This window comes from Calypte anna, chromosome 2 (genome assembly GCF_003957555.1).
Source record: "Calypte anna isolate BGI_N300 chromosome 2, bCalAnn1_v1.p, whole genome shotgun sequence".
NCBI classification, from domain to species: Eukaryota; Metazoa; Chordata; class Aves; order Apodiformes; family Trochilidae; genus Calypte; species Calypte anna.
Genome location: NC_044245.1, coordinates 55,830,849 through 55,854,956, shown reverse-complemented (window position 1 = coordinate 55,854,956; position 24,108 = coordinate 55,830,849). Strand labels below are relative to the sequence as shown.

The 24,108-nt window shown below is 35.6% G+C and overlaps 1 protein-coding gene across 5 annotated transcripts in view; it reads left to right on the top strand.

Moving 5' to 3' along the window:
• ATP2C1 (ATPase secretory pathway Ca2+ transporting 1) overlaps window positions 1–21,001 on the top strand; it is a 60,388-nt gene extending 39,387 nt beyond the window's left edge. For 2 of the 5 annotated variants that reach the window (XM_030444485.1, XM_030444486.1), the window contains exons 10-28: window positions 582–650; window positions 1,741–1,816; window positions 2,328–2,394; window positions 3,388–3,512; window positions 4,674–4,771; window positions 6,003–6,098; window positions 6,196–6,285; window positions 7,629–7,733; window positions 10,192–10,348; window positions 11,389–11,559; window positions 12,345–12,442; window positions 12,905–12,955; window positions 13,157–13,323; window positions 15,093–15,161; window positions 16,756–16,872; window positions 17,485–17,632; window positions 18,239–18,334; window positions 19,155–19,296; window positions 20,132–20,995. In XM_030444485.1, coding sequence (XP_030300345.1) covers window positions 582–650; window positions 1,741–1,816; window positions 2,328–2,394; window positions 3,388–3,512; window positions 4,674–4,771; window positions 6,003–6,098; window positions 6,196–6,285; window positions 7,629–7,733; window positions 10,192–10,348; window positions 11,389–11,559; window positions 12,345–12,442; window positions 12,905–12,955; window positions 13,157–13,323; window positions 15,093–15,161; window positions 16,756–16,872; window positions 17,485–17,632; window positions 18,239–18,334; window positions 19,155–19,296; window positions 20,132–20,268 — 2,079 coding nt within the window. In that variant the 3' untranslated portion in view covers window positions 20,269–20,995. Of the gene's footprint in view, window positions 1–581; window positions 651–1,740; window positions 1,817–2,327; window positions 2,395–3,387; window positions 3,513–4,673; window positions 4,772–6,002; window positions 6,099–6,195; window positions 6,286–7,628; window positions 7,734–10,191; window positions 10,349–11,388; window positions 11,560–12,344; window positions 12,443–12,904; window positions 12,956–13,156; window positions 13,324–15,092; window positions 15,162–16,755; window positions 16,873–17,484; window positions 17,633–18,238; window positions 18,335–19,154; window positions 19,297–20,131 lie in introns of all 5 variants that reach the window. The other 3 variants (XM_030444484.1, XM_030444487.1, XM_030444488.1) reach the window with 3 other exon arrangements.
• Window positions 21,002–24,108: the final 3,107 nt, after the last annotated feature.

Sequence of the window (24,108 nt, the reverse complement as noted above, 5' to 3'; positions counted from 1 at the left end):
TTCAGCTATCAATTCAGAAATGAGATTTAATGACTGCATATATTTTGAGTTTTCTGAAACAATAGTTGTATTCAAATTGAAAATTTTACTGGAAATCTGGAAGGCTTCTGTGATACACTGCAGAACTTTTCTCATTGGTGCTTCTTCAGATACCATTTTACAAAGGAAAACTAATTTGGGGCCAGGTTTAGAAATCAAGTTTATAGAAAGCAGACAATGTGAAACTCTTCTGCATAGGGTATGGTATTTTGCTCATAGAACTACATTTGCATGGAAAATCTGTAATTGAAAATACAGTTTTGGCTAGTGCTAGCTAGTTGTTACCCTATTCGAGTTTTTTGTTTACTGGTAGTTACTAAATGCTTCAGCAGTGCACAAAAGAGCAATTTGTTTCACAGAGGCAAACTGTTTTTAAACAAAAATATTTCCTACTTGTGCCAGGAATGATTGTTTTAAGTAAAGCTAAAATAACCATAGCAGGCTAAATGGCATTTGCTTTCTTTTTGAATCAAAGCTGTCAAAAGTGAAAACTAACATGAAAGTTAAACTTCGGATTTGAATTGGCCTTCTTTGTTTTTTAGGGAATAGTTATTGGAACAGGAGAAAACTCTGAATTCGGGGAGGTTTTCAAAATGATGCAAGCCGAAGAGGTAAAGTGATTATTTAGAAGCAAAGATATATTTAGTAAGTGTGTATCTCATTCATTAAAACTTAGAATTTATTTCATAGGAACTTACTAATTACAGTGCTTTTAATTTTTTTTTCCTTTAATGAAGCAGATCGTAGCTCTTCAATATGAAAGTAGTAATTGAATTTAGTGAGACAAAATATCCATAGCTGACCTAAAAATATTAACTCTGAAAATAATATTCTGACCTTGTTCAGTGGAACGTATCTTACTGCAGTTTGTGGCAGTGTACTTTTTCAAGTGGAACTACATTTGTGCAAAAGGGATTTGTATGACAGATTTGTGTGCTGCTTGGACAGGACTGTTTTCCCTTTCTTAGCCCCTACTTTGGGGTTATACAAATGGCTCCTGCAGCTTCATAATCTCCAACTGAACCTCTTATAAGCTCCCTCTGACTCTTGTGTACCGAAGTCCCACAGTAATTTTTCTTTATTGCAGTACACTGAGCCACATGGGAGTTCAGGCTCTTGAGTGCTATGTGTATCTAGGGCCCTCTGTGTGAGCATTCTACACCAACAGCATTCTGAAGCATCAGAACTAGGTTGCCTGAATATTTCCATAGTTTTCTGTTTGGTGAAACTGAAGTCTCTGCAGATGTTCAAGAAATTCCTTTTGAGTTATAAGTGACCCTCCAGGGCCCTGATGATTTTCTCTTGAAAAGTCAGTTTTATTATGTCTTGGACTTGGAAGACATGCAGTGGCTTTTAGTAAGCATGATTATTATTATTTTTAAAAAAATCTTCAGTATGATCTTTTTTTATTAGGTTTGCTGAAGATATCACAAAACTCCTCCCAGAGAATATTTCTAATAAATTTTTAATTTAATTGTGTTCTTGAGTCGTCTTGAATTCTACAGAAGAATGGAAGTCTGTGTTCACTAAGTAAACATCTGGAAACATCGGGTATACATGCATCTTACTGACAGTGTTTTGAAATTTGCACATATAAAAGTAAAGCATAGTACTAAATGTACTATGTACATAGTACATAGTAGTAAAGCATAGTTCATGTTTAACCTGTGCTTTTTAACTGCTGCATGCTTACTATTCAAGGCTCCAAAGACACCTTTGCAGAAGAGCATGGATCTCTTGGGAAAACAGCTGTCCTTGTATTCCTTTGGTATCATAGGTAAGAGAATTTATGTAAAAGAATTACAAATTATTATGTAACTGAAACTAACATGTAGGCTTGGTGAAATGAAAGCCGAGCTCTCTTCAAAAATATTTTGACTCCTTACTCTGTTGGTCATACCAAGTTCACGCCAGTAGTCATCTAATGATTACTAATGCAACATAACTTTCATCATAAGGGTGTTTACCTGCTTCTTCCTGTAAGATACTTTACTGACTTTTTGTTCCCTAGATGCTTCTTTTTAAATTGCAATGTGTCTTATATTCTGATTCAAGGTGTGCATAAGTGGGTACCTCTCTACTGGTGTGATTGGGCAACTTGATTGGCACAGATTTTATTCACATTTGCCGTACTAATGGAATCATGCTTTAGCAGTGAAATATATAGTAGATTTTTACAGGTGGCACAATGATGAGCTTGGTTTTGGCTATTTGAGTTCTTTTTCTTTTCACCATGAGGCTATAATGCTTAGAGGATTTATATTTATCCTGACATACTTTCTTTATAGGTGTTATTATGCTGGTTGGTTGGTTGCAAGGAAAGCACATACTTGATATGTTCACAATTGGTGTGAGGTAAGATTCTTGTTTTTAAATAGTGTAGGTTGTGCATTACAGCAGGTGTCTGAAAGCTAGTGATATATATTATAATATGCTTGCACAGACTGTTTTTAAATTCACATAAGTAATTAAAATTGAAGATCAGTTTTGTGCTGTGAAAAAAGTAAATTCACACTAGTTTTAATGATTTAGGATGTTTCTGTCAGTAAAACTTTGCCTTTGTATGGTGACTTCTGAGTGTCTTGTGGGACATCTGCAAACAAACGATAGAGTTGTACGTTTGAATTTCTGTCACTGAGTAAATAAAGAATATATGTGGCACCAGACAAAACTAAGTTACTGCAGGCCTTGGGTCATGTAGTTAATTACCTCGTTTTCTAGCTTGTTATGAAACTTAGTTCCAGGGTGTTGCAGTGCATAAAGAAGTGTTTCCTTAAATGACAGAGATACACCCTTTTGAGGAGGGGAGGAGAAAAAAAAGCACCTGCATCTTTTATCATTGTGTAATGAGTTATTGTGATGTTGTTTACACTGTTATGGGGTGCTTTATTTTTTGTTTGTTTGTTTTTTTAAATGGCCTTTGTGCCATTCCAGCCTCACTGCCACATCATGATCTAGGAGTAGCAGCTGTGGATCAGTTGTCACTTGAAGTGGTGGCATTTCCCAGTTCTGTTTAGTGCTGACTACACATATTCTTCACAATTTGGGCTGCTTTGCACAGTTTTAATCAGAGTGTTGTGTAGGCAAAACAGATGTACAGTTGATTTCTCTATCTCTCCTTAACTTTTCTTCCTACTTTTGCATAAGTAATGAATTATTGCGTTTTGTTACTATCTTCAATGTGTATCTTGCAATGAATGGTATAAAACTAGAAGCACACAGCAGCTGCTTCCTTGCTCTTTCAACCTTGGTGAACAGACAGCTAGGAAGACAAGTGTAAATGCATCATTACTATGTATTCATCCAGAACATTCTAAGACAAGATTTGTATATTTACTTTCCTTACAGTTTGGCTGTGGCTGCAATCCCTGAAGGACTTCCTATTGTGGTAACAGTGACACTTGCCCTTGGTGTGATGAGAATGGTGAAGAAACGAGCTATTGTAAAAAAACTTCCTATTGTTGAAACTTTAGGTATGACTGGACTAACTTAGAGATAGTGTTTTGATACCAATTTTAGGAAATCAACACAAATATTGATGACTAAAGGTTAAAATAAAATAAGTGTTTTATTAGCAGTGTGATGGTATTTACAAAAACCTTTCTAAACTGAATGCATTTTACAGAATTAGAATTCAGGTATATGTTTCTGAGTCCTCTACTTTTTTATTTTTATTTAACTGAAATGAACAGTCTGTCAATAAATAACTTGCAACACTAGTAGTAGTCTAAAAACTGCGTGAGTGATTGGATGTATGGAATATTCTTTATACTTGTTTGCTCTAAGATGTTCTTGTTAAATAGGACTTGTAAGATGTTTTTTAAACTTAATTTTTGGTGTAAGTTCAGGAATGATATTGACAGTTGGAAACAAAGCCAAATCTGGATATTAGAAAAAGCTTTCTAATCATTATGCAGCTTCAGGAAGTTATGTTGCTCATATTTAGACTTTAAAATGTGCTGTTCAGTCATGAAACATGTAAAGTGAAGGATGTGACAAAGAAATAAAAACGCAAAGTTAAATAATTCTGCTGCATTTGAATCTTTTAGCATTTGAAGATTGGGAGTTTCATTAAGATTGCAATGTTTCTTTGTTGCTTTTGCAATTTCTGCTATCATATAAAAAAATGTCAAGGTATTGCTTCAAAGTACTGTTTTCCTGAGTTAAAAAGGTGTATACAAATTTCATATTTTTGTAGTGTTTTCTGTCCTGCTGCGAAACCAGCAAGTGTTAATGGCACACTTAATGTGTCAAAAGGGTTGTGGGTAGTGTTAGTTAGATGTTGCACTTTTTGATAAAGAAGAATGACTGTGGTAAAGCAGGCTCTTAGCTTTTCTTTTCACTGGGTATCACAATTTCAGTAATGCAGTTTGAGATACAGCAAACTAAAATAAAGGAGAGGTAGTGAATTTCAGAAGAGTTGACAATTTGGTATTTGCCAAGGGCCTTGTACAGCTACTCATTAATTGTTGAAAATCGTCTGTCAATGTTAAATATAATTTTTTGGTTTTTGTTTTTTTTTTCACAGACAGGCGCAATATTTCTAGAAATTTGCTTGTCTTGAATACATCTACTCTTGTTAGTTACAAGAACAGAGCAAGCATTTTCTTAGGAATGTTAATTTGTTATTTCAGGTTGTTGCAATGTAATTTGTTCAGATAAAACTGGAACTCTGACAAAGAATGAAATGACTGTTACTCATATTTTTACTTCAGATGGGGAGCATGCTGAGGTATGTAGTGAGACACTGCTAGACTTTAATTTTCCTTTTTACTCTGTTGTGTGTATCAGCTGAAACAGGTAAATTAGAATTTGCATGTTTTAAATGTTTAAAATGGGAATATCCAGCTTTTGCTAAAAGTCGGCTGCGTGAACCCTTCATACTGAGTGTTGTACTCTTATTCTTGCTTTTTCATAATGGATGCAGTTGGAGGTAGGAAGAGCAGGTCATGAAATAGTGGTGGAGGTTGGGGAGTTGCTGCAAAGACCGAAGTAAATACACAAAAGGGTAGCAAAAGCAGCAAGAGTAGAAAAAGCAGCAGAGTGTGGAACTAGGTGTGCTTTCATATTAGTGTTTTAAACAAGTTGTTAAATTCTCAAACTTCTTGATCAGGGTATTTTTCCACATTACAGTTAACAGAGGGGCTTTTAAAAGCATAAATATTGGTGTATTTTCTTATTCTTTCCTTTTATTCAGCAGTGTTTGCTTCTATGTCCTGTTATTGATTTATCTGTTCTTAGAATCCCATAGGAATACTCTAATTGTTTTTTATTGTTAGTACAATTTGTTTACATCTGGGTCAAATAATCTCTTTTTTCCTAACTGAATCTACACTTGAAATGATAGTAAAATATATTGGCTGATAATGCTGTAGACAGAAAGGACTTTTTTAGGATCCTACTGGCATGCTTGATTTTTATGCACTCAAAATTTTACTGTTTTTAATGCTTTTCTGAGATCTCTGCTGAGAGGCTGTTCAACTATGTTTTGGTTTTTTTTCTTCTTACTGGATGAAAGTAGGACTCTACTTCTACTTCCATTCCTCTGCAGGGATATGCATTATTAACTAGGATAAAGATGAATAGGAGAAAAAATTAGCAAGCAAAAGAAAGAGGAAAAACAAAACATGCCTGATATTGCAAGAAAACAACCTACACTACATTTGTTTATGCTGAGGAATAGTATTGCCCTCAAATGTATTGCCCTCAAAAAAAATTTTTTTTTTCTTTTAAAAAAAAAAAAGGTCTCCAATATGTTTCATTGAACTCAGTTTTATTCCTTAATCTAGTATCTGCTATGTTAGAAGCTGTGTAGGAGAACCCCTTTACACTGAGTAAGATCAGTTGTTCTGAGTGCCCTTTTAAAAATTTTCTGTAGTTTACAATAAAAAGCTGGGATTAGGACAGTTTATAAATCTGGTCAACATTGTATTACTTACTACCTTTGGCTTTTTGTCTTGCAGGTTACTGGAGTAGGTTATAACAGGTTTGGGGAAGTGATGCTTGATGGTGAAGTTATTCATGGTTATAACAACCCATCCATTAGCAAAATTGTTGAGGTAAGATGTTGGCACACAGAGATGAGTTTTAATTGATGATGTAGCACAAGAGCTTTATAAGACTCTTTGTCTTTTGTTTTCCTTCCTCTTTCTTTAGGCTGGTTGTGTGTGCAATGATGCTTTGATTAGAAACAACAGGTTAATGGGGAAGCCAACAGAAGGGGCTTTAATTGCACTTGCTATGAAGGTGAGTACTTGGATTCATGGCAGGTGGGAACTGTGTAGAAATAAGTCTGGTTTTGTTTCATTTCTTTCTCATTTACTTCTCCTTTGAATCTCCTAGATTTGTATTGCAGCTGCTCACCTCCTGTGTTTATCTGTTGGAGATCTTTGGGCATTCTGAAAGACATGAGAAAAATATTTAGAACTGAAGTAAAATCTTTATTTTCATCTTTTGCACTTTTTACTGTCTTTTTACCTCTCACAAGCTGATTTACCTTTTGAATACTGGTTCTGCTGTCTCTTTCCCGGTTCCCATCAGAAACAGTAAGAAGCAGATAACTGATCTATTTCTGACTGCAGCAGTTATAGTTTCCTTTAAGTGCAGGGCACAGGTAGCTTCAGTTGGTGACAATGATTCAATGTTTGGAGTTCTTTTGTTTTGGTTTTGGTTTTTTTGTTGTTGTTGTTGTTGTTGTTGGTGTAATGCTACTGAGATATGGGGCAAGACATCTTAGCACTTGATTTTTTGGTGGGGAATAAACTCAAAATCCCTGAAAGATGAATGCATAAGTCTGTGTAACTGAGACCTGAGATGTATTCCAAGTCCTCAGTCTTTGGAAATGATCAGAGCGAGTTATTTTGGGAAGAGCCCATAGAAACTGAGAAGAGCAGGAGTCTTTCACATCTGTTGCTGAAAAGGAAGGTAGTGAAGGAGTTGTGGAGCTCTGTAAGTACTTAGAATGACTTACAGCAGGCTGCTGCTTCAGCATATTCTTGAACTGACACTTTCTCTTGGACATGGTTAAGGGTAGAGCATAAAATTCTGCAAGTTGTATCAGAGATGAGAAGAGAACAGTATTTGAAATGAAATGTATCTTGGCTGGAATCTTCATGGTAAGTTTCAGATGAAATATTGGGTTGATTCTGATCACTTATAAAGTCATTTCAGATTGGATCATTCAAACTTAAAATCAATGACTTGCCTTCAGATTTCACCACAGTCTTGTGTTACAACTTTGTAGGCCCTCCAAGCAGAGAAATTTCATAAAAGATAAAAAAATCCACTGGGGTGATGTATTTTGTAAAAGAAAGAGCTGCGTTGCTAGCCATTGCAAGACAAAGTATTTCAAGGTCCTTGAAGCAAAGCAAATGTATAATGTTAAGTGGTCTGACTTATGCTTAAGCCCTGAAAGAAGCTTCTTAGGTTTATCGCAAGTTAGTTTAAACTGGAACAGTGTGCTCAAAAGTACACTTAGTTTTTAACTAAGTAATGATTATTAATTAAAATGTATCCACAAGTCAACATATTCCTTAACTATTTGAAAATAAAAGGTCCTGACATTGTGGTGTTCCTTCTTTTTTATACAGATGGGTTTAGATGGACTCCAGGAAGACTACATAAGGAAGGCTGAATATCCCTTCAGCTCAGAACAAAAATGGATGGCTGTTAAATGTGTTCACAGAACACAGCAGGTAAACTTCCGTCACTGTTTCCTTGTACGCTGGCTTTGCAGAACACTTACGTGTGGGGGAAAAAGTCTGTGGAGGCTTAAGGATTCCATGTACACATCAATATGATCAAATGAAATAGTTTATTAATAATTTGCACTCACTTATATAGAGAAGCCTTGTTTACACCATCATATCATGCAGGTGGCTTTGTATTCCAATTACACATTTCATTCTCATGGAACCACTCTTCTCACATAATAATTTTTCTCTTCCACTGCTAATTAGTTATCTCTTTCCCATTAGCTCATTTTTAGGAACCTGTAACTAGGCCTCAATAACCATTAACCCACTGTAGCCTAAGCTGAAGTAAGTCAGGATTGTTCACAATCTGTATATTTCTGAATTGTTTCCCCAACAGTTACGTGCCTGGATATTGGTTGATTGCTGGCTGAGTATGAACAAGGGAGTGGAACATCTCCCTTATGAGGAAAGGCTGAGGAAGCTGGGTCTCTTTAGTTTGGAGAAAAGGAGACTGAGGGGTGACCTCATCAATGTTTTCAAATATGTAAGGGGTGAGTGTCAGGGAGATGGAGTTAGGCTTTTCTCAGTGGTGACCAGTGATAGGACAAGGGGTAATGGGTGTAAATTGGAGCATAGGAGGTTCAAGTTGAATATTCGAAAAAATTTTTTTACTGTAAGGGTGACAGAGCCCTGGAACAGGCTGCCGAGGGGGGTCGTGGAGTCTCCTTCACTGGAGACATTCAAAACCCACCTGGACACGTTCCTATGCGAAGTGCTCTAGGTGGCCCTGCTCTGGCAGGGGGGGTTGGACTAGATGATCTTTCGAGGTCCCTTCCAACCCCAAGGATTCTATGATTCTATGATTTGGCAGTGTGCTAGCTTAACGGTTGGCCTTGATCATCTTTAAGGGTATTCTCAGCCAAAAAGATTCTATGATTCTGTCTTGTTTAATATCCCCGTTTTTCACTCCACAAGTTATTGCAGTCTGGTAGTAGTCCAGACTCTTGGGTATATGGTTTGATCATAGACACAGCTTTAGTTTCAAGCTCAGAAATGAGGATTAGAAATAACAAGAAATTCTTTCCATAAAATGCAGCCTGGGAAATTGTTTTAATTATTCTGATAGCTGAGACTGAATGTGAACCTGGCTGGTTTTATTTCCATCTCTCTCCTTAAACATCTAAAGCAAGTCTGCCTATCATCTGCTGTTTCAATGCTACATAGTTACATAATGAATTAAGAGCAAGTAGATGCATCCATGTTCAATAATTTCTTTTCCTTGGAAACAGATTTTCTGGGCTTGATGCAGACAGCATGTTCTCCAGAGTAGACAAGGTTTTTACTGATGTCAGCAGTATCCTAGATTATCAATACAAACCAGTCTTTAAACCCTTTTTCTGTCTTCTGGTGTTTTCACATACATATTTGCGTTCACATTTAATTTACATTAGTCTGAATGTTTTTGTTACAAATATTGACATCATCACTGCCAGTCTGATAACTGGAGCCTTCTAGATAGTATGTGCAAGAACACACCTTTTCTTGGATCTAGGAAGAAAAAAGCATTTTACTCCTTTTATCTATATGTATAATACGGTTATATTATCCTTGTACGTTTAAAAGTGATGAGCAGGAATTGCTATGTGATTTTCAACCATGTGAGGGTTTACTGTGTCTGTGTTTAGGTATAAACATTTTGAGAAGATTATTGAAAAATTGGTAACAGTTTTAGAACATACAGAAAATTATTTGAAGGCTAAGAAAATGCAGTGGATTTAGAAACTTAGAGCTCTATCAGTTATGCCTATCAGAAATATTGGGGTAATTTGACCACTGTGCATAAATATCTTCACAGGGAGAAAATAGATTTATTAAAAAAAGAGCTTTTTAGTTCAGAAGGAGAGAAAATGAGAATCAGTGATTGTAAACAGGGCTGAAGTAGCAATTCTTAATGCAGGAGGGCTGAAGCTAAGGGATATAGCATTGGAGTTAAGTGTTTAAGGCAGGTGGTGGATTCTCCATCCCTTGATAGCATCAGTGCTAGATGGTTCTCTGGAAAATACTAGAGTTGTTAGGCATAATATAAGGATGCAGGTGATGTTCAATGACCTGTACAGTAGGTCAGATGATGAGCTAAGATGATGAGCTATTTTCAGTGTAGGTTCACAGTTCTGTGTAGGTTTAATTTCTGTCCTTTGCATGGCCTCCTTAGTCTGTAAGGTGTGACTTGCAGCGTCTGATGTGTGTGATGTCTACTTCATTGAGATACTGATTATTAGCTGACCTTTTTTGACACTACTGCTCTTGGACATTCACTATATAGAGATACTCAAAAGAACAGATGTTTTGAAAGTTTAAGAATGTATATAGGCCATTCTTACGTGTTCATGTGTGTACTCAAGTGTGTATATTTATATCTACATACGCATCTGCACACAATGATTCTTTTTCCTTTTAGGACAAACCTGAAGTTTGCTTTATGAAAGGTGCTTATGAACATGTCATTAGGTACTGTACATCATATAACTGTAAAGGGCAGACTCTACCTCTTGTTCAGCAACAGAGAGAGCAATACCAGGAAGAGAAGACATCTATGGGCTCTGCAGGACTTAGGGGTAAGGTTGTTTCAGTGTCTCAAAATAACCTTTTGTTTAAGAATGGCATTTTTTGTTGTTGTTGTTCAGTAAGTGCTACTGGGTTGTTCAGGTTTTCTTTAAAAAGGGACAGTGGAAAACAGGTGCTATTGCCTAAGGTCTGTATAATAACATGATTAAATTGCAAAGGGTAAGAAAAGGCACTGCTAGTTCCTATGTTTGTTTTTTTATTACTTTGGCTCCTGGAACTTTTGTGAGTTAGGCTGGCACAACTGACTGCAGGTCAGACAATGCCATTAGAATTACCTTTTATGTTAACAAGCTGTGGCTCCTAGATTTTTAAAAATAACTGGAAGTATTTTTCATGAAATGATGGATACTGGGTGCTCATCAGTAAGTATTATAAATGGATGGCTTTCTTTGGCCTCTGTAAAGAGACCTGTAGGCTGCTAAGTCCATCCACTGTCAAAAAAAGCCACTCTAGGGTAGCATTTTGAAAAGAAGTGAATTTCCTTTTCCCTAACAACTTCGATGTCATTTAAATATATTTGAATTAAGAGTCCTACTGTCAAAGACGTTCCAGAAAATATTCAGCAGGTACCCAATAAAACCCATCTCTCGAAAAGAAAAGAAAACAAAAAAACTCCCAGAAAATAAAAATACTTCAGCTGATCTTCCTTTTTATCCTCTTGCATAAAAGACCATGCATGTACAGAAGAATCACAAGTTAGATGTTTTTTTGTTTCCACATAGTGAAATTATAAATGCTTTCATCTGAGAACATACAGGAAACTTATCTTTAAAAGGTGGAATCCACGTGTTTGGTAAAAAGACTGCTCTCTAGAAGAAAGGCATATATATAAATAGGCTATTCTGAATACTCAAGGTAACAGATATTGCTACCAATCCTTAAAAAAGGAAAATGGCAATTCCCTCCCTTATGCTATATGCTGGCCTGGTAATTGAAAAGTTATTTTAGATGCTGATATAAATGTTAATTTCAAATCTTAACTGCTGGTTGTGTTCTGTTCATTTGTCTTTTCTCCTTTGTCTCCTAAAAGTTCTGGCCTTAGCTTCTGGTCCCGAGTTAGGACAACTGACGTTTTTGGGGCTTGTGGGAATAATTGATCCTCCACGGACTGGTGTAAAAGAAGCTGTTAGTACACTCATTGCATCGGGAGTCGCAATAAAAATGATTACAGGAGATTCACAGGAGACTGCAGTTGCCATTGGTATGAGTAGTCCATTTCCTTTCAGTTTTTACTTGTTTTCTGTTTTGGCAGTACCTAGTTAATAGTTGTGAAGTGTGAGCATTAAGTCTGTAACATTTCTGAGTTCCGTATTTCGGGCTAACACGGTACAGTGGAATTTGGAGGAAAAGAAGCCAAAAAAACTCAGCCCTGTAGCCTGAAGTGATACACTGGCTTCAGCTTAAACTGTAGTTTTTCTATTTTGAGTAATATATATTTTTTGCTGTTTAAGACCATGTATTTAATTACTGTATTTTGTTATAACATATGCTTGATTTCTGAGTCTTACTCTTACACCATCAGCACCACCCACTCTATCCTCAGGTTTGGATGCCTGTCTTATGGCAACAGGGGGAAAACTAAAATAGCCAGTGACAATGAGTATTTTGGATAGATATGGCACTTCAATACTATCCAATACAGTTTTGTCCATATAACTATGTTTAAAGTTTAAGTATTATTAATAAATATTTATTTCTGTTTACAATAATACAATACATTAAAGTACTTCAGCCAGAAAATTAATTCTTTGATGGAGAAAAAGCTGAATATGTTCATAAAAAGTTCATAAAAACCCTTTTTCAAAGGTTTTTTTTTCCTTGTCTCCCCCATGTTACTTAAACATTCAGATAATTTACTCCAGTATACTAAGGCAATAAGGTGTTAAGATGTTTTGCTCTAAAGAAAATTGGGTACCTAATGTTTTTAAAGGGTAAATTATTATAATACTTCTTTTATTTATTTATTTATTTTTAATTTATTTCCAGCTAGTCGACTAGGGTTGTATTCCAAAAATTCACAGGCAATCTCTGGAGATGAAATAGATGATTTGGATATTCAGCAACTTTCTCAAATAACACCAAAGGTTTGTTTTGATTTACTACTTTGAAATATGCAGTAAAGGATGGTTTTTATATTTAGAGATGCATCTCTCTCTAGAAAGCTAAAATGTCACTTCTGAGATACAAATACCATGGTTCCAATACTGTAAACGATACAGGAAATTACCAGAGGAATTTAGAACAGAAACACAGATGTTGGACCAGATCAAACAAATATCTTGTGGTTTGACATATGACCATAAGACAATTTACTTCTTTTAACTCACATTGTTATATATTTAGTGAGTTTATTGCTTTTGTCCCTTTTAATGATCTAATTTGGTTTCAGTGCCAAGCTGACACCGTTTTTTTATAGCTAACATGAGTACAGCGGGCCTTTGCTAGTATATTTATTATATTTTTTTAATACTCTAGCTTTTAAGAATCCAGTGCACTTCTTTTACATTTCTTACTTTTTCACTACTTCTTCATTGTGCTTTTAACAGGTTGCAGTGTTTTACAGAGCCAGTCCGCGACATAAACTGAAAATTATAAAGGTAATGTCTTCCTGGAAGCTCAAGTGCTGGACTGTTGCTATGGTGCTGGACTGTTAGTGGCATCTTTACTTAAATTACAGTGTGCTACCATGTGTCAATATGAAAACAAGTGCAGGGGTGATGACACCACACTTTCTCTAGAATAATGTATTGATTGGGTTATTTCAGTCCCTGATTTAAGCTCTTTTTCCCTTTCTTTAGTCCCTGCAAAATAATGGAGCAGTAGTAGCTATGACAGGAGATGGTGTGAATGATGCTGTTGCTCTGAAGGCTGCAGATATTGGTGTAGCAATGGGACAGACTGGAACAGATGTTTGTAAAGAGGCAGCAGATATGATTCTCGTGGATGATGATTTTCAGACAATAATGTAGGTGGCGTTTATGTGTATACCTTGTGCTATACAGTTAATTAAATGTTGTCTGGGGTAAAACAAAACAATTCCCTAAACTTGTAAGTGTAGCAGCTGTTAATGAGCTCTCTGCTAAACTACTAGAATCTTTATGGTGATTACCCATATTATCCTCTTAAAATTAAAAGAGCTGGGAATTTAGTAGTACACGGGCAGCTAAGCATTTCTCTCTCTTTATATCTGTTAGTAATAATAAAAGAATGTATTTACATATTTAGACCTTTGCTACTTTGGTCTTTCACATAGACCAGGTGTAAGTAACAAAGGGAGGGATGTATGTATGGGCTATAAAAACCAGCCTGTATTTCTGCTTTCCCAAGTGGAATTACATTAGTAGTATGTTTGGAAACATAACTGAGCTAAAATTGTGAGACTGTTAGCCATCAGTAGGATTAATCTTAATTTCTAATTTCAGAAGCATAAACCTTCTGTAAAAATGAGCATTTCTCTCAAGATTTAAAAATTTTATGCAGTCCTGTTTCCAACACTCTAAAACGTGGGTGTGTTTCAGAAAAGGAAAGGAATACAAAGCATTTATATGTAACAGTTGAAAAGTATGCAGCTACTTTCTGGTAACCAACTATTTGTTCCTTGTTCATTTTTTTTTCTTTGGTATACTTCAAAAGCATAGCTATATTTTCTTATTTTGAATTTAATTCAGCTGCCTTTTGAAGGTAGTGGTGTTGGAAGAGCTGGACTGCTGTCTAGGGAAGTAGCCTTCATTTCAAAATTATGCATCTGTCTCAAAATACTTCGGTTTGTCTGAAAGAATGATCCTTAGCCTTTGGAAAGGAGTAAAACATAGAAGTACAATATGAGAAAACTACCTAGGTAGCAGTATGTCAAAGGATGATCTGAGCATTAAAAGGTTTCCATACTAATTCAGTCAACATCAATGTGCTGTTGTGCAAAAAACAAAAGAGAGAAAGGAGTGATTTTAAGATATTCAGAAGAGTACATAGCAAGTACATCTGTGGTAAGTACTTTATTTGGACTTGATGAGGCTTTTTCTGGAATATTTTATCCAATTTTTCTCACTTCATCAGGAAAGTTCTTGATAGAGTGGTGTGGTGAGCACTAAGGGGAGGGCAAAGTATGAGCTTCCATAGCTTTACCTCCTTCCTGCAATCCCTTCAATCTTGAATTAAATTACAAAAGGAATGCTCTTAATTGTTGCTCTTGGCTGCTGGGGGAATGGAAGAAAACAAATCAGTTTTATTTGCAGCAAAGTAAACTTGACTAAGGTAATAGAAAACACTTTCACTGCTACAGTTGCAATAATGTGACAGGGAAGTTGTGGCACGTACAAGAGGTTGAGAAGATCTATACCTATTCTAGTACAGTAAGAATACAGTGTCTTTTAAAGTCATGCCATATTTCTGTGTTTTTGTAAAAGTTTGTGGTCTTTTTTTTTTTTGTTTCGTTTTTTTTTTTTAATTAACTTGAATTGGAAGGCCTTATGAAGGATGATGGTGAATCTTGAACAAGGAGGAGATTTACTACTGACATTTTGAAAATTAAGCAGCTGGAAAAATAACTGTTTGGAGTTAATCTCATTGTCAAGTTGAAAAACAGTGCCAAAGTTAATAGTTATAAAAGAACCTCGACTCCATTTGTTCCTTGACATTTGAATGGCTGCTTTAAATATAAGGGTTTTTTTGTTTTTTTTTTTAGCTTTATCAGCAGTATCATTTGTTTAGTGATGTAATCTTTGTTTTTAATTGCAGGTCTGCAATTGAAGAGGGTAAAGGAATTTATAATAACATAAAAAATTTTGTTAGATTTCAGCTGAGCACGTAAGTTTGAAACATTGACAGTATCAGAAAGTTTGAACTACATCGAGAGTGAATCAAAGCATCATGAAGTAGATGTTGTATAAATTAATGTGAACATTGTAAATTTCTCATGGGATGTTGATATGCTGTGCTTTTGAATTTTCAGTATTTTTTACTTGGCTTGTTTAATTTTTAAAGAATCAGGAAACAGCACAATAAGCAGACATTAAAGTTTGTTACAGTTGTTCTTGCTAAGATGTGCAAAGTCAGTAATTGTGAGGATGGAGAGAAACAGCATAGCTTCCTTTGGGTCTTTGCTTAAAGGAGGAGTTAGTAGTCATTTCTTCCTTAGCAAAAACACGTATATTAAATGGAGGAAACCAGGAAAATGGGAGGTTAGTTTCTCTGTAATCCATAGATTGGTTTGTGGGAGGAGTTAGGGAGTTTTGTTTTTTTTTAAACCTTACTGAATCTATACTCAGGAACATAGCTTTCCTCTTTGCCATGGTGTACATGTGCTTTTTTTGAAGTCTTCATTGCATTTAAGAGTGGTTGAATACAGTTGCAGAAATAAAATAAAATTTTAAAAAAATCTAAAACCAAACAACAAACACCACAAAACCACTAAAAAAACCTCAAATGCCAAATAACCCCCCAAAACAAAAAATCCCCACCAAAAAGAAAACCCACCCCACAAAATCAAAATCACTACCAACCTCTTCAAACTTGCATAAAAATTGTATTTGTTGTTACATACATTGTCTTGACTAGTGTCCTGCATTGGTAGAAGACTAAAGATCTGCTTCTGCAAAATAACTAAGCATATAGTTGTTCTAGAAAGTGGTGCTTGCCTGTTAGCCTTGAAAATAGTAGCCTCAAGTTTTTGATGAATGAGTTATCCTTTTCCCCCATCCCCCCCGCCCCTCTTTGCAGGAAGAGCTACTCAGGGTCACTAGAGCACTAAATTTGGAATGATAAGCCTTGCGTTCTTCTTGGTTATGAAACCATTTAATCTTCCACTGAAGGCAATTAGTGTATAGTTGAAGTTTTTAATACCAAGCTTTCAACCAGCTAATCTGTTCTCAGTCTTCTGCCTGGCCTTCTCATCTTACTAATAATGTGAAGAGATGCAGGGATTTTTAGGGAGCTTGGGTAGTACCTTGCCATGAAAGCTTAGACACACTAGTGACAGGTGCATGAGGAGGTTGTTTAAAACAACCTTTTTTTACACATCAAAAGTTTAAAAGCAGTTTGGTTTTCGAAATCATGTTTAGAAGTTCTACTGATAAAGCAGTATGGGACTCAGTTCCCCAGTAATAGCTCAATTAGGTGAAGGTGAGTGATAAATCCAAAGTGTTATCTGAAAGTTTGGGAGGTTTTAAAGACACAAATTTGCTCTATTTTTATTGCCAAAACAATGCTGGGTTTAATTTGAACTGTGTCAACATGAGTATTCTAAAATAATTCACACCCAACCTTTATGGTCAGTCATGATTCACATTGTCAAAATCTGTATCTACCCTTGAACAGCTGAAGAGTTGATTACAAAGCAGTTATCAGTGGATCTTCAGAAATGTTCCATGCTCACACTTATAAAAATGGATTCTTTCAACAGGAGTATAGCAGCACTGACTTTAATCTCGCTGGCTACATTAATGAACTTTCCTAATCCTCTCAATGCCATGCAGATCTTATGGATCAATATTATTATGGATGGACCTCCGGCTCAAAGGTAATTAATTACTTTAAATTCCATTAGAGGTCTGTAATCTTCTTTGGTTCAGCAAGGAAAAGGTTGCTCTAAGTTAAGGAAACTGCAAAGTGTTAAACTTCAATGAAATGTTTCTGAAACAGCACACTTTTATTTGAATTGCAGTGTTTGCAGTTACATATCCTGTGTTCATTCGTTTTGACTTGCTTTAGTATCTAATGCTGATAATGGGTTGCAGAATGCCCATAAAACTTGCATGCAGGATTCTGGCTTCTGTTTGGGTTCTGCAGGTGGTGGAGGGAAAGGCAAAGCAGTAAATTCCTTAGCTAGGTCAATGACAGTAACAGAATTGAGGAACATAACTAATATTACAGCTTCCTTTAAAATCTGGTAATTTTAATACTGTCAGATAATAATCTGTTTATTGACTCTAAAACTGCAGTGTTAGAACATTACTTGTTACTAATACATATAACTCAGACTTCTGAAAGTGAAATTATAATGTGCTTACTTGAGTAAGATGATTCTTAAGCTATGGAGAGAAGATTAAAAGCTAGAAATCTAGTCCTTAAGTTAGAAGTAGTGCATTATTTTTATGATTACAAAAATCTAAGATATTATTTTAATTTTAAGTCTTGGGGTGGAGCCTGTGGATAAAGATGTTATTCGGAAGCCTCCAAGAAATTTGAAGGACAGCATTCTGACTAAAAACCTGATTGTTAAAATACTGGTTTCATCAGTAATTATTGTGTGTGGAACACTCTTCGTCTTCTGGAGAGAGGTATGACTAAAGTACTAAACTTGAAGTAGTGACACACATTTAAAATAAGCTCTTTTTATACCAGCAGTTCAAATTCAGAATTTGCATGAGCTTAGTTGCAGGTTTTGCTCATGCTTGATTAATAATCTATTCAGATAGCAGATTAGAGAGGAAACTTGTCAAAGTAGTTGTTGACATGAGAAATAAAGTTCTACTCCCCAGTCTCTGTTTTAACACAGAATTTTCCAGGTTCCACATCTTATTGGGAAACCTTGGCCCAGTAATTGTACAAATCTGGGCCTGTTATGAAACAGGCATTTGACCTTTTTTTACTAGTACAGAAAATGTTGTTTGAATTTTTGGTAGTGTATCATAGAACTCTTGATATTCCATTGCTTATCGAAATGTTTGTCAAGAGGCTTCATTTAATCACAGCTTGCAATTACAAATTGTTGTAAGTTAAAGGATGCAATTTTTTGCTGTATAATTTCTTAAAGTAGCTTCAGGCAAACAAGTTGCTTTTGCTTTTATTTACTAGCTAATAGAGCTTGAGTTATTTGAATAGTTTTGTTTAGTTGTGGAGAGCTTAAAGCATGCTAAAGCCACTTCATTTTCTTTTGTTGGCAGTTAAGAGACAATGTAATAACACCTCGAGATACAACAATGACTTTCACCTGTTTTGTATTTTTTGATATGTTCAATGCTTTGAGTTCTAGATCTCAGGTAAGTGATTTGTGTTGTCCATTTACACAGTATTTATACAAAAAACAGAATTTTTTTTGAGGAACAATCTTGCTGTGTCTCTTTCAAGTACTTTCTCTACTTCATATCTGCTGTTAAGCTTCAGAGTTTCACATGTTTACTAGGTAGGATTTCTTAAATTAAAGTAAGTATTAGTTTCCTTAACTTGTTTACATGATACCATGCTGGTAGTAATGCTTCTGTCCTGACAGTGTGTTGGTGCTGGTCCTTTGCATTGCTGTGTATACTTTGTTGGGTTTTGTTTATTTTTTCCTGAAAATTCTGTCAGTTCAGCATCCTTACCAGAATCTGAAACTTCTTGAAAGCCTTAACTTTTTTATTTTGTAACCCTAAATCTATAATCCTAGGAAAATTTCTTAAGCTGTTCTGTGTATAATTTTTTTTAAGGAAACAAATCTGAAATTCTGTGCTAGTTGGAGAAAAATACATTGTTAGTATACATTGCTACATTTCCTCTAATTTGCAGTCCATTTGCTGATGTGAATTATCAGAATTACCAAAACCACTTCCTTCTAGTATAGATGGCGCCTTCTCAGGCACTGTATTTGAAGAAAAGTGAGCTCAATATATAAGTTGTTGACTATGAAGACAAGATTTGTACTGTTTGCCAGAGAGAAAATGCAATTAGCCTGTTCAAGAAATTGTTGGATTATCTAAAGGTCAACAATAATTTTTTACATTTTTCTTACAGTCTGGATGAAAAGAACTGGAAGTTATTAATTATTTTGTTTAAGTAATTAAGATTATATGTACAGTGTAATATTTTGTTTTTATTTTACAGGCAAAATCTGTGTTTGAGATTGGGCTTTGCAGTAACAAAATGTTCTGTTACGCTGTCCTTGGATCTATAATGGGACAGTTGTTGGTCATCTACTTTCCTCCACTTCAGAAAGTCTTCCAGACAGAGAGCCTGAGTGTTTTGGGTAAAACCAGTTCCCTTTTCAATTTTTTAGTGCATTGGTTGATGGTTCTGTAAGAGCAATTTGTGGCTATGTGTGTACAACAGAAAAACAAAGCCTGCTAACTTTTTTTAAGGAACTAAACTAACCAACCCTTTTAGATGTTTTCTTTGGGAACTGTAATTTAAATGCAATGGTACACATCTGATCGGTGCTTCCATAAGTTTCTTAGGTGCTACTATCAGTTTTTTAATACAAATTCTGATGCAGGCAAAAATGAAGCATAGAGAACTTGTTTAAGTTTTTAAAGCACTTTTAAACTTGCTAGTTACCAAAATGTCAAAATATAAACACCTTATTTAGAAATCTTGATTCTTTATTAAATAATCTACTGCATTATTGTAGGACAGATGTGAGGATTTTAAGAAGCTATAGATACATAGATACATAATGCTGTTTGCCTCATTAACACTTCAGTTTATTACTTCCGTGGTTTTCTGTACTTCAAGATAAATGATTGTCATGAAACATGTTTTTACATCATTCTTTTTATTCTAGTGTCATTTCTAATGATGCTAGTATTTTTTTAATATGAAGTTAATTATGTTGCTTAGTGTTCATTGTTTTCATAGATATTAGTAAAAGTAGTTTGAAATATCATGGATACTTAGGATTATATATACTTAGGATTTGTGCATAAAATAAGCATGTTAATCTTCTGGTCTGTCAAAAATTAATTCTTGCTTCATTTCTCCTGAACTTACCCAATAATTGGGAAGTCTTTCTTTTGTAAGCCTGCCCTCAGGAGCATATTACCCTTAAATAGCAAATTTTGTCAAGGCTAATTATCTCCTTCCAGATTTGCTCTTCCTTCTGGGACTCACTTCCTCTGTGTGCATAGTGACTGAGATCATAAAGAAGTTTGAAAGAAGCAAGGAAAAGATCCAGAAACGTGGAAGTTCTTCTTCATCAACTTCGTCTTTTCTTGATGTATGATGCATATTGCATTCTTTTGTTTGCAAACTTAGGGATTGCTGTCTAAAGATGTAGGAGAAGGCAAAATAATAGTTGGAGGATAAATCCTGAGGGCTTTTGACAAGCCTTTTGTTTCACTGGCTAATGATGAACATTCATGTTTCAAGACTGTTTAGAATTTAGCTTCCAGCTATGGGAGTAACAAATGAAATTATGCAACTTTAGTAACATTTTTCCTCAAACATAAATTTACTATTGAGATTGAGTGGAATTGGGGTGGGGGGGATGTTAATTTAAAGAAAGATCTAAACCCAAGTCCCATTTTCTGCACTTAAAAGATACAACTGTAAAATCCTTCTCTTAGATATAAATATTTTAGTTTGTTTTTATTTAAAACATTGTACTATTTTATGGTGGTGGGACTTTGCTACTAATACAAGGATAAAAATATTTCAGAGGCATTCCACTGAGTCTGTCACAAGAGTGCCATATTCTAGCTACTGTATTTATTTAGTTTATCCTGCAACATGTAAACAGCTCAAGTACCTTGTGCTACAGGTTTTTTTGTATCCCAAGTTTGGGGTTTTTCGGTTTTTTGTTTTGTTTGTTTGTTTGTTTTTTTGTTGTTTGTTTAGTTGGTTGGGTTTTTTTGCACAGGATGTGACCGCTATTGGATCACTGTTTTTCTTTTCTTTTTCTGATTTTCTGAAAAGCCTATACTGCAATTTGAAGTAAATGTTTGCTTTTCTTAAAAGTGTGTTGTCTCTTTGTTTCAAAAGAAACTGGCATTTACACCAGATCACAGTGCTTGTTTTGATATAATTTTAGATACAAGCTTTGTTTCACATCTCGTTCCATATTTACTTTGGCTTTTGACTATTAGATTGCTTGAGTGATTATAAGGCAATACCATTGTTGAAATGATGTGTAGTGCATTCAATTAGAAAATGAATGCATTAATTTTAACTCCAATGGCAAAAAAGCCCAGCATCCCTCATTCATGGAAGCTTTGTTTTCCTTCCTTCTTCCACCCTAATCATATAATCTTTTTACTGGCAGAGTAAGTTAAAATTTTAACCTACAGAATGACTTTTTGTACTAGAAAAGCATTACAATAGATTCAAATACATCTTGAAAAGAGGATGTGTAAGATCTCTAGAGAGAGTTGGAGATGCAGTAGGATCTCTTTTGCTTGAAAGCATGTGGTAGAAAAATATTTTTTCTCACTGTAGCCTGAAAGTGTAGCATTGGTACTGACTCTGGGCCATTCTGTCACAATGGTCATCCTCTTGGTTAATGAGGAATTTTTGTAAACAGGGACTAGGATATTTTTGCACTTTATGGCTTGCCCCACACGCCATGCCCAAAATCCATGGAGTTCATGAAAAACAAGTCAGGCAGTTTAGAAAGTGCTCTGCATTTCTCTGCGAAGAGGTTATTTTAATTGTTCTCTACTTCCCTTCTCGCTGCCCCCCTAGAGATTTCCAGACTTGATCAGGAACTGGGGCTGCAAGACAGGACATGAGTGCACCATTGCTTGGGCTGACCCTGGGTCTGCTCAGTGTGCACATTACCTGGACTAATGTGCAGGACCTCTAGCTGTGTAAAGAGAAAAAGACTGCAGTGTATGGCCCTTGCCTCCTCCTGCAGGATGTTATGTGAACCACTGAGCTGATAGGTCCCAAACAAGATGATATCTTATAGAAAAGCTCTCGTGTTTTCAAGTTTCTTATTTCCAGCAGTTCTGCCATTTATCAGCTGAACAGATTTTTCCATGTTCCTCCTGTTAAACTGTTAAGTATCTTGGGCAAGTGGGGCTATAGTTTGATCAGCATTCAGAGAATGGGAGGGACCTCTGAAGATCCTCTAGTTGAATCCTCCTGCTAGGGCAGGATCACCCACAGAAGATCACAAAGGAACACATTCAAACATGTTTTGAATGTCTCCAGAGATGGAGACTCCACAACCTCTCTGGACAGCCTGCTTCAGTGCGCTCTTACCCTCAGAGTAAATAGTTTTTTCCTTATGTTTAGGTTGAACCTCCTGTGTTCCAGTTTGTGACCACTGTCCTTTGTACTATCACTGGACACCACCAAGAAGAGTCTGGTTCCATCCTCCTGACCTGCTCTTCAGATATCTTAAAAGCATTGATAAAATCCCCCCTCAGTCTTCTCCAGGATAAACAGGCCCACTTCTCTCAGGTTTTCACGCGGTATTGTTGAAGAGAGTTCAGTATTTCAGTCCAGTTTCAGAGTACTTACTAATAAAATACTTCATATTCTTCTGTAAAGACAGATAGTAAAACCTGACAGTGCATGCTGATGAAGAATCTCTCGAAGGAACTTGGGTTTTGTGAAAGTACAGCAACTATACTCTTCACATAATCAGTCTTACCATGTTGTGTTCTTCCATGGAATTTAGCTGCTTTGTGCTCTGTTTTGGAGTCCCAGATACTCCAGGTAAGTACAGAAGGGCAGATGACCACCAGCTTGTTGTCTTAGCTTGGAAGTGTCTTTGCCCAGTCTGTACACAAACTTCATGAAGCACCTTCCCAGTATGTCCCATGATCTGAAGAAGGCATCTGTGTCTAGACTAGAAATAAAACTTCAGTCACTTAAGAACAATGACTTCTGCTTTCTTGCAGGGTGAACTTAATGGATGCAATTCATTTCATATCTGTCAAACTAAGCCTTGATATGTGTTCTACTGAAAGATGAAACAAAACTCATCTAGCTCAATGCCATTATTGATGAAAAATGCATGGACTAAATTTTTTTGACATTTTTTTTGGCTCCACTCTTAATCATTACCATGTACAAACAGCAAATTTTTAAAGATTTTTCTCCAAGACGATGAAGTCAGTAGTGGGAGGCCTGAGGCAAGAGCAACCAAGGAATTGCTCTTACTAAAGCATGAATAACTTCCCAGTCTTAATAAGTAAGCACTCTTTTAAAAATTATTTATTGTTTTTAGTTTATTTTTATTTTTCCCCAAAATAAGCTTAAAAGCATATAATGACTTGAAAAAATGAAACATTTAAGTTCTGAATAGTAGCCCTAGAATTAATATTTTTCTGCAGACAGGATTGGTGTTTGCAATGAGATGTATTTAATTTTATCAGCAACAAGGAACTGCTGAGTTCTTCACTGAGAATACATTTCCAGTAGTGCAATTCTTAATCTTCAAGTCAGCACTCCCAAAGGTATTCTCAAAATGGCATGTGATCATAGCAGTGTTTTTATCCATGGCATTTTATCCATGGTTTACTTAAGTTTATCCAAGTCTTCCAGACCATGTAACTGAAGATACTGCTTCTCAGCAAGTATCAAGAAGTTTCCTTCTCCAACATTTTTCCGGTACAGAACTCAGCAAATTGAGTTCTCACAGCACTAACAAAGTGGAATCAAAACTACTTGTATTTTTGTATTTGTGACTTATTTAAAATATGACTTTTCCTGATACTAAAAACCATTAGGAACCTACAAGGTTAGAAAATTAAACGTGGGATCAGAATGGATGAGAGGACAATTTGTATGATTAAGGATTTAAGTTCTATTTGCTGAAATCAATAACCCCTTTCAACTCTAAGTCACCTGATGGAAACATGACTTCGCAGACTGCTGCAAATTGTAGCCTATTTGAAAACAGGTTTTAAAGTTCGAGCAACTTGTATGATTGAGCTCAGGTGCCATCTGCTGGTAATTTAATAAGTAGCATTGTGATGGAAGATGTTAAGTATTACTCTCAAAAATAGTATCATGAATAATCTTATAAATCTATATAAATCCAAATCTATATAAAGCTATTCTCATTGGATATATTAAGGCAGTGTGAAGACTTAGCTGTGTGATATGAGACAGC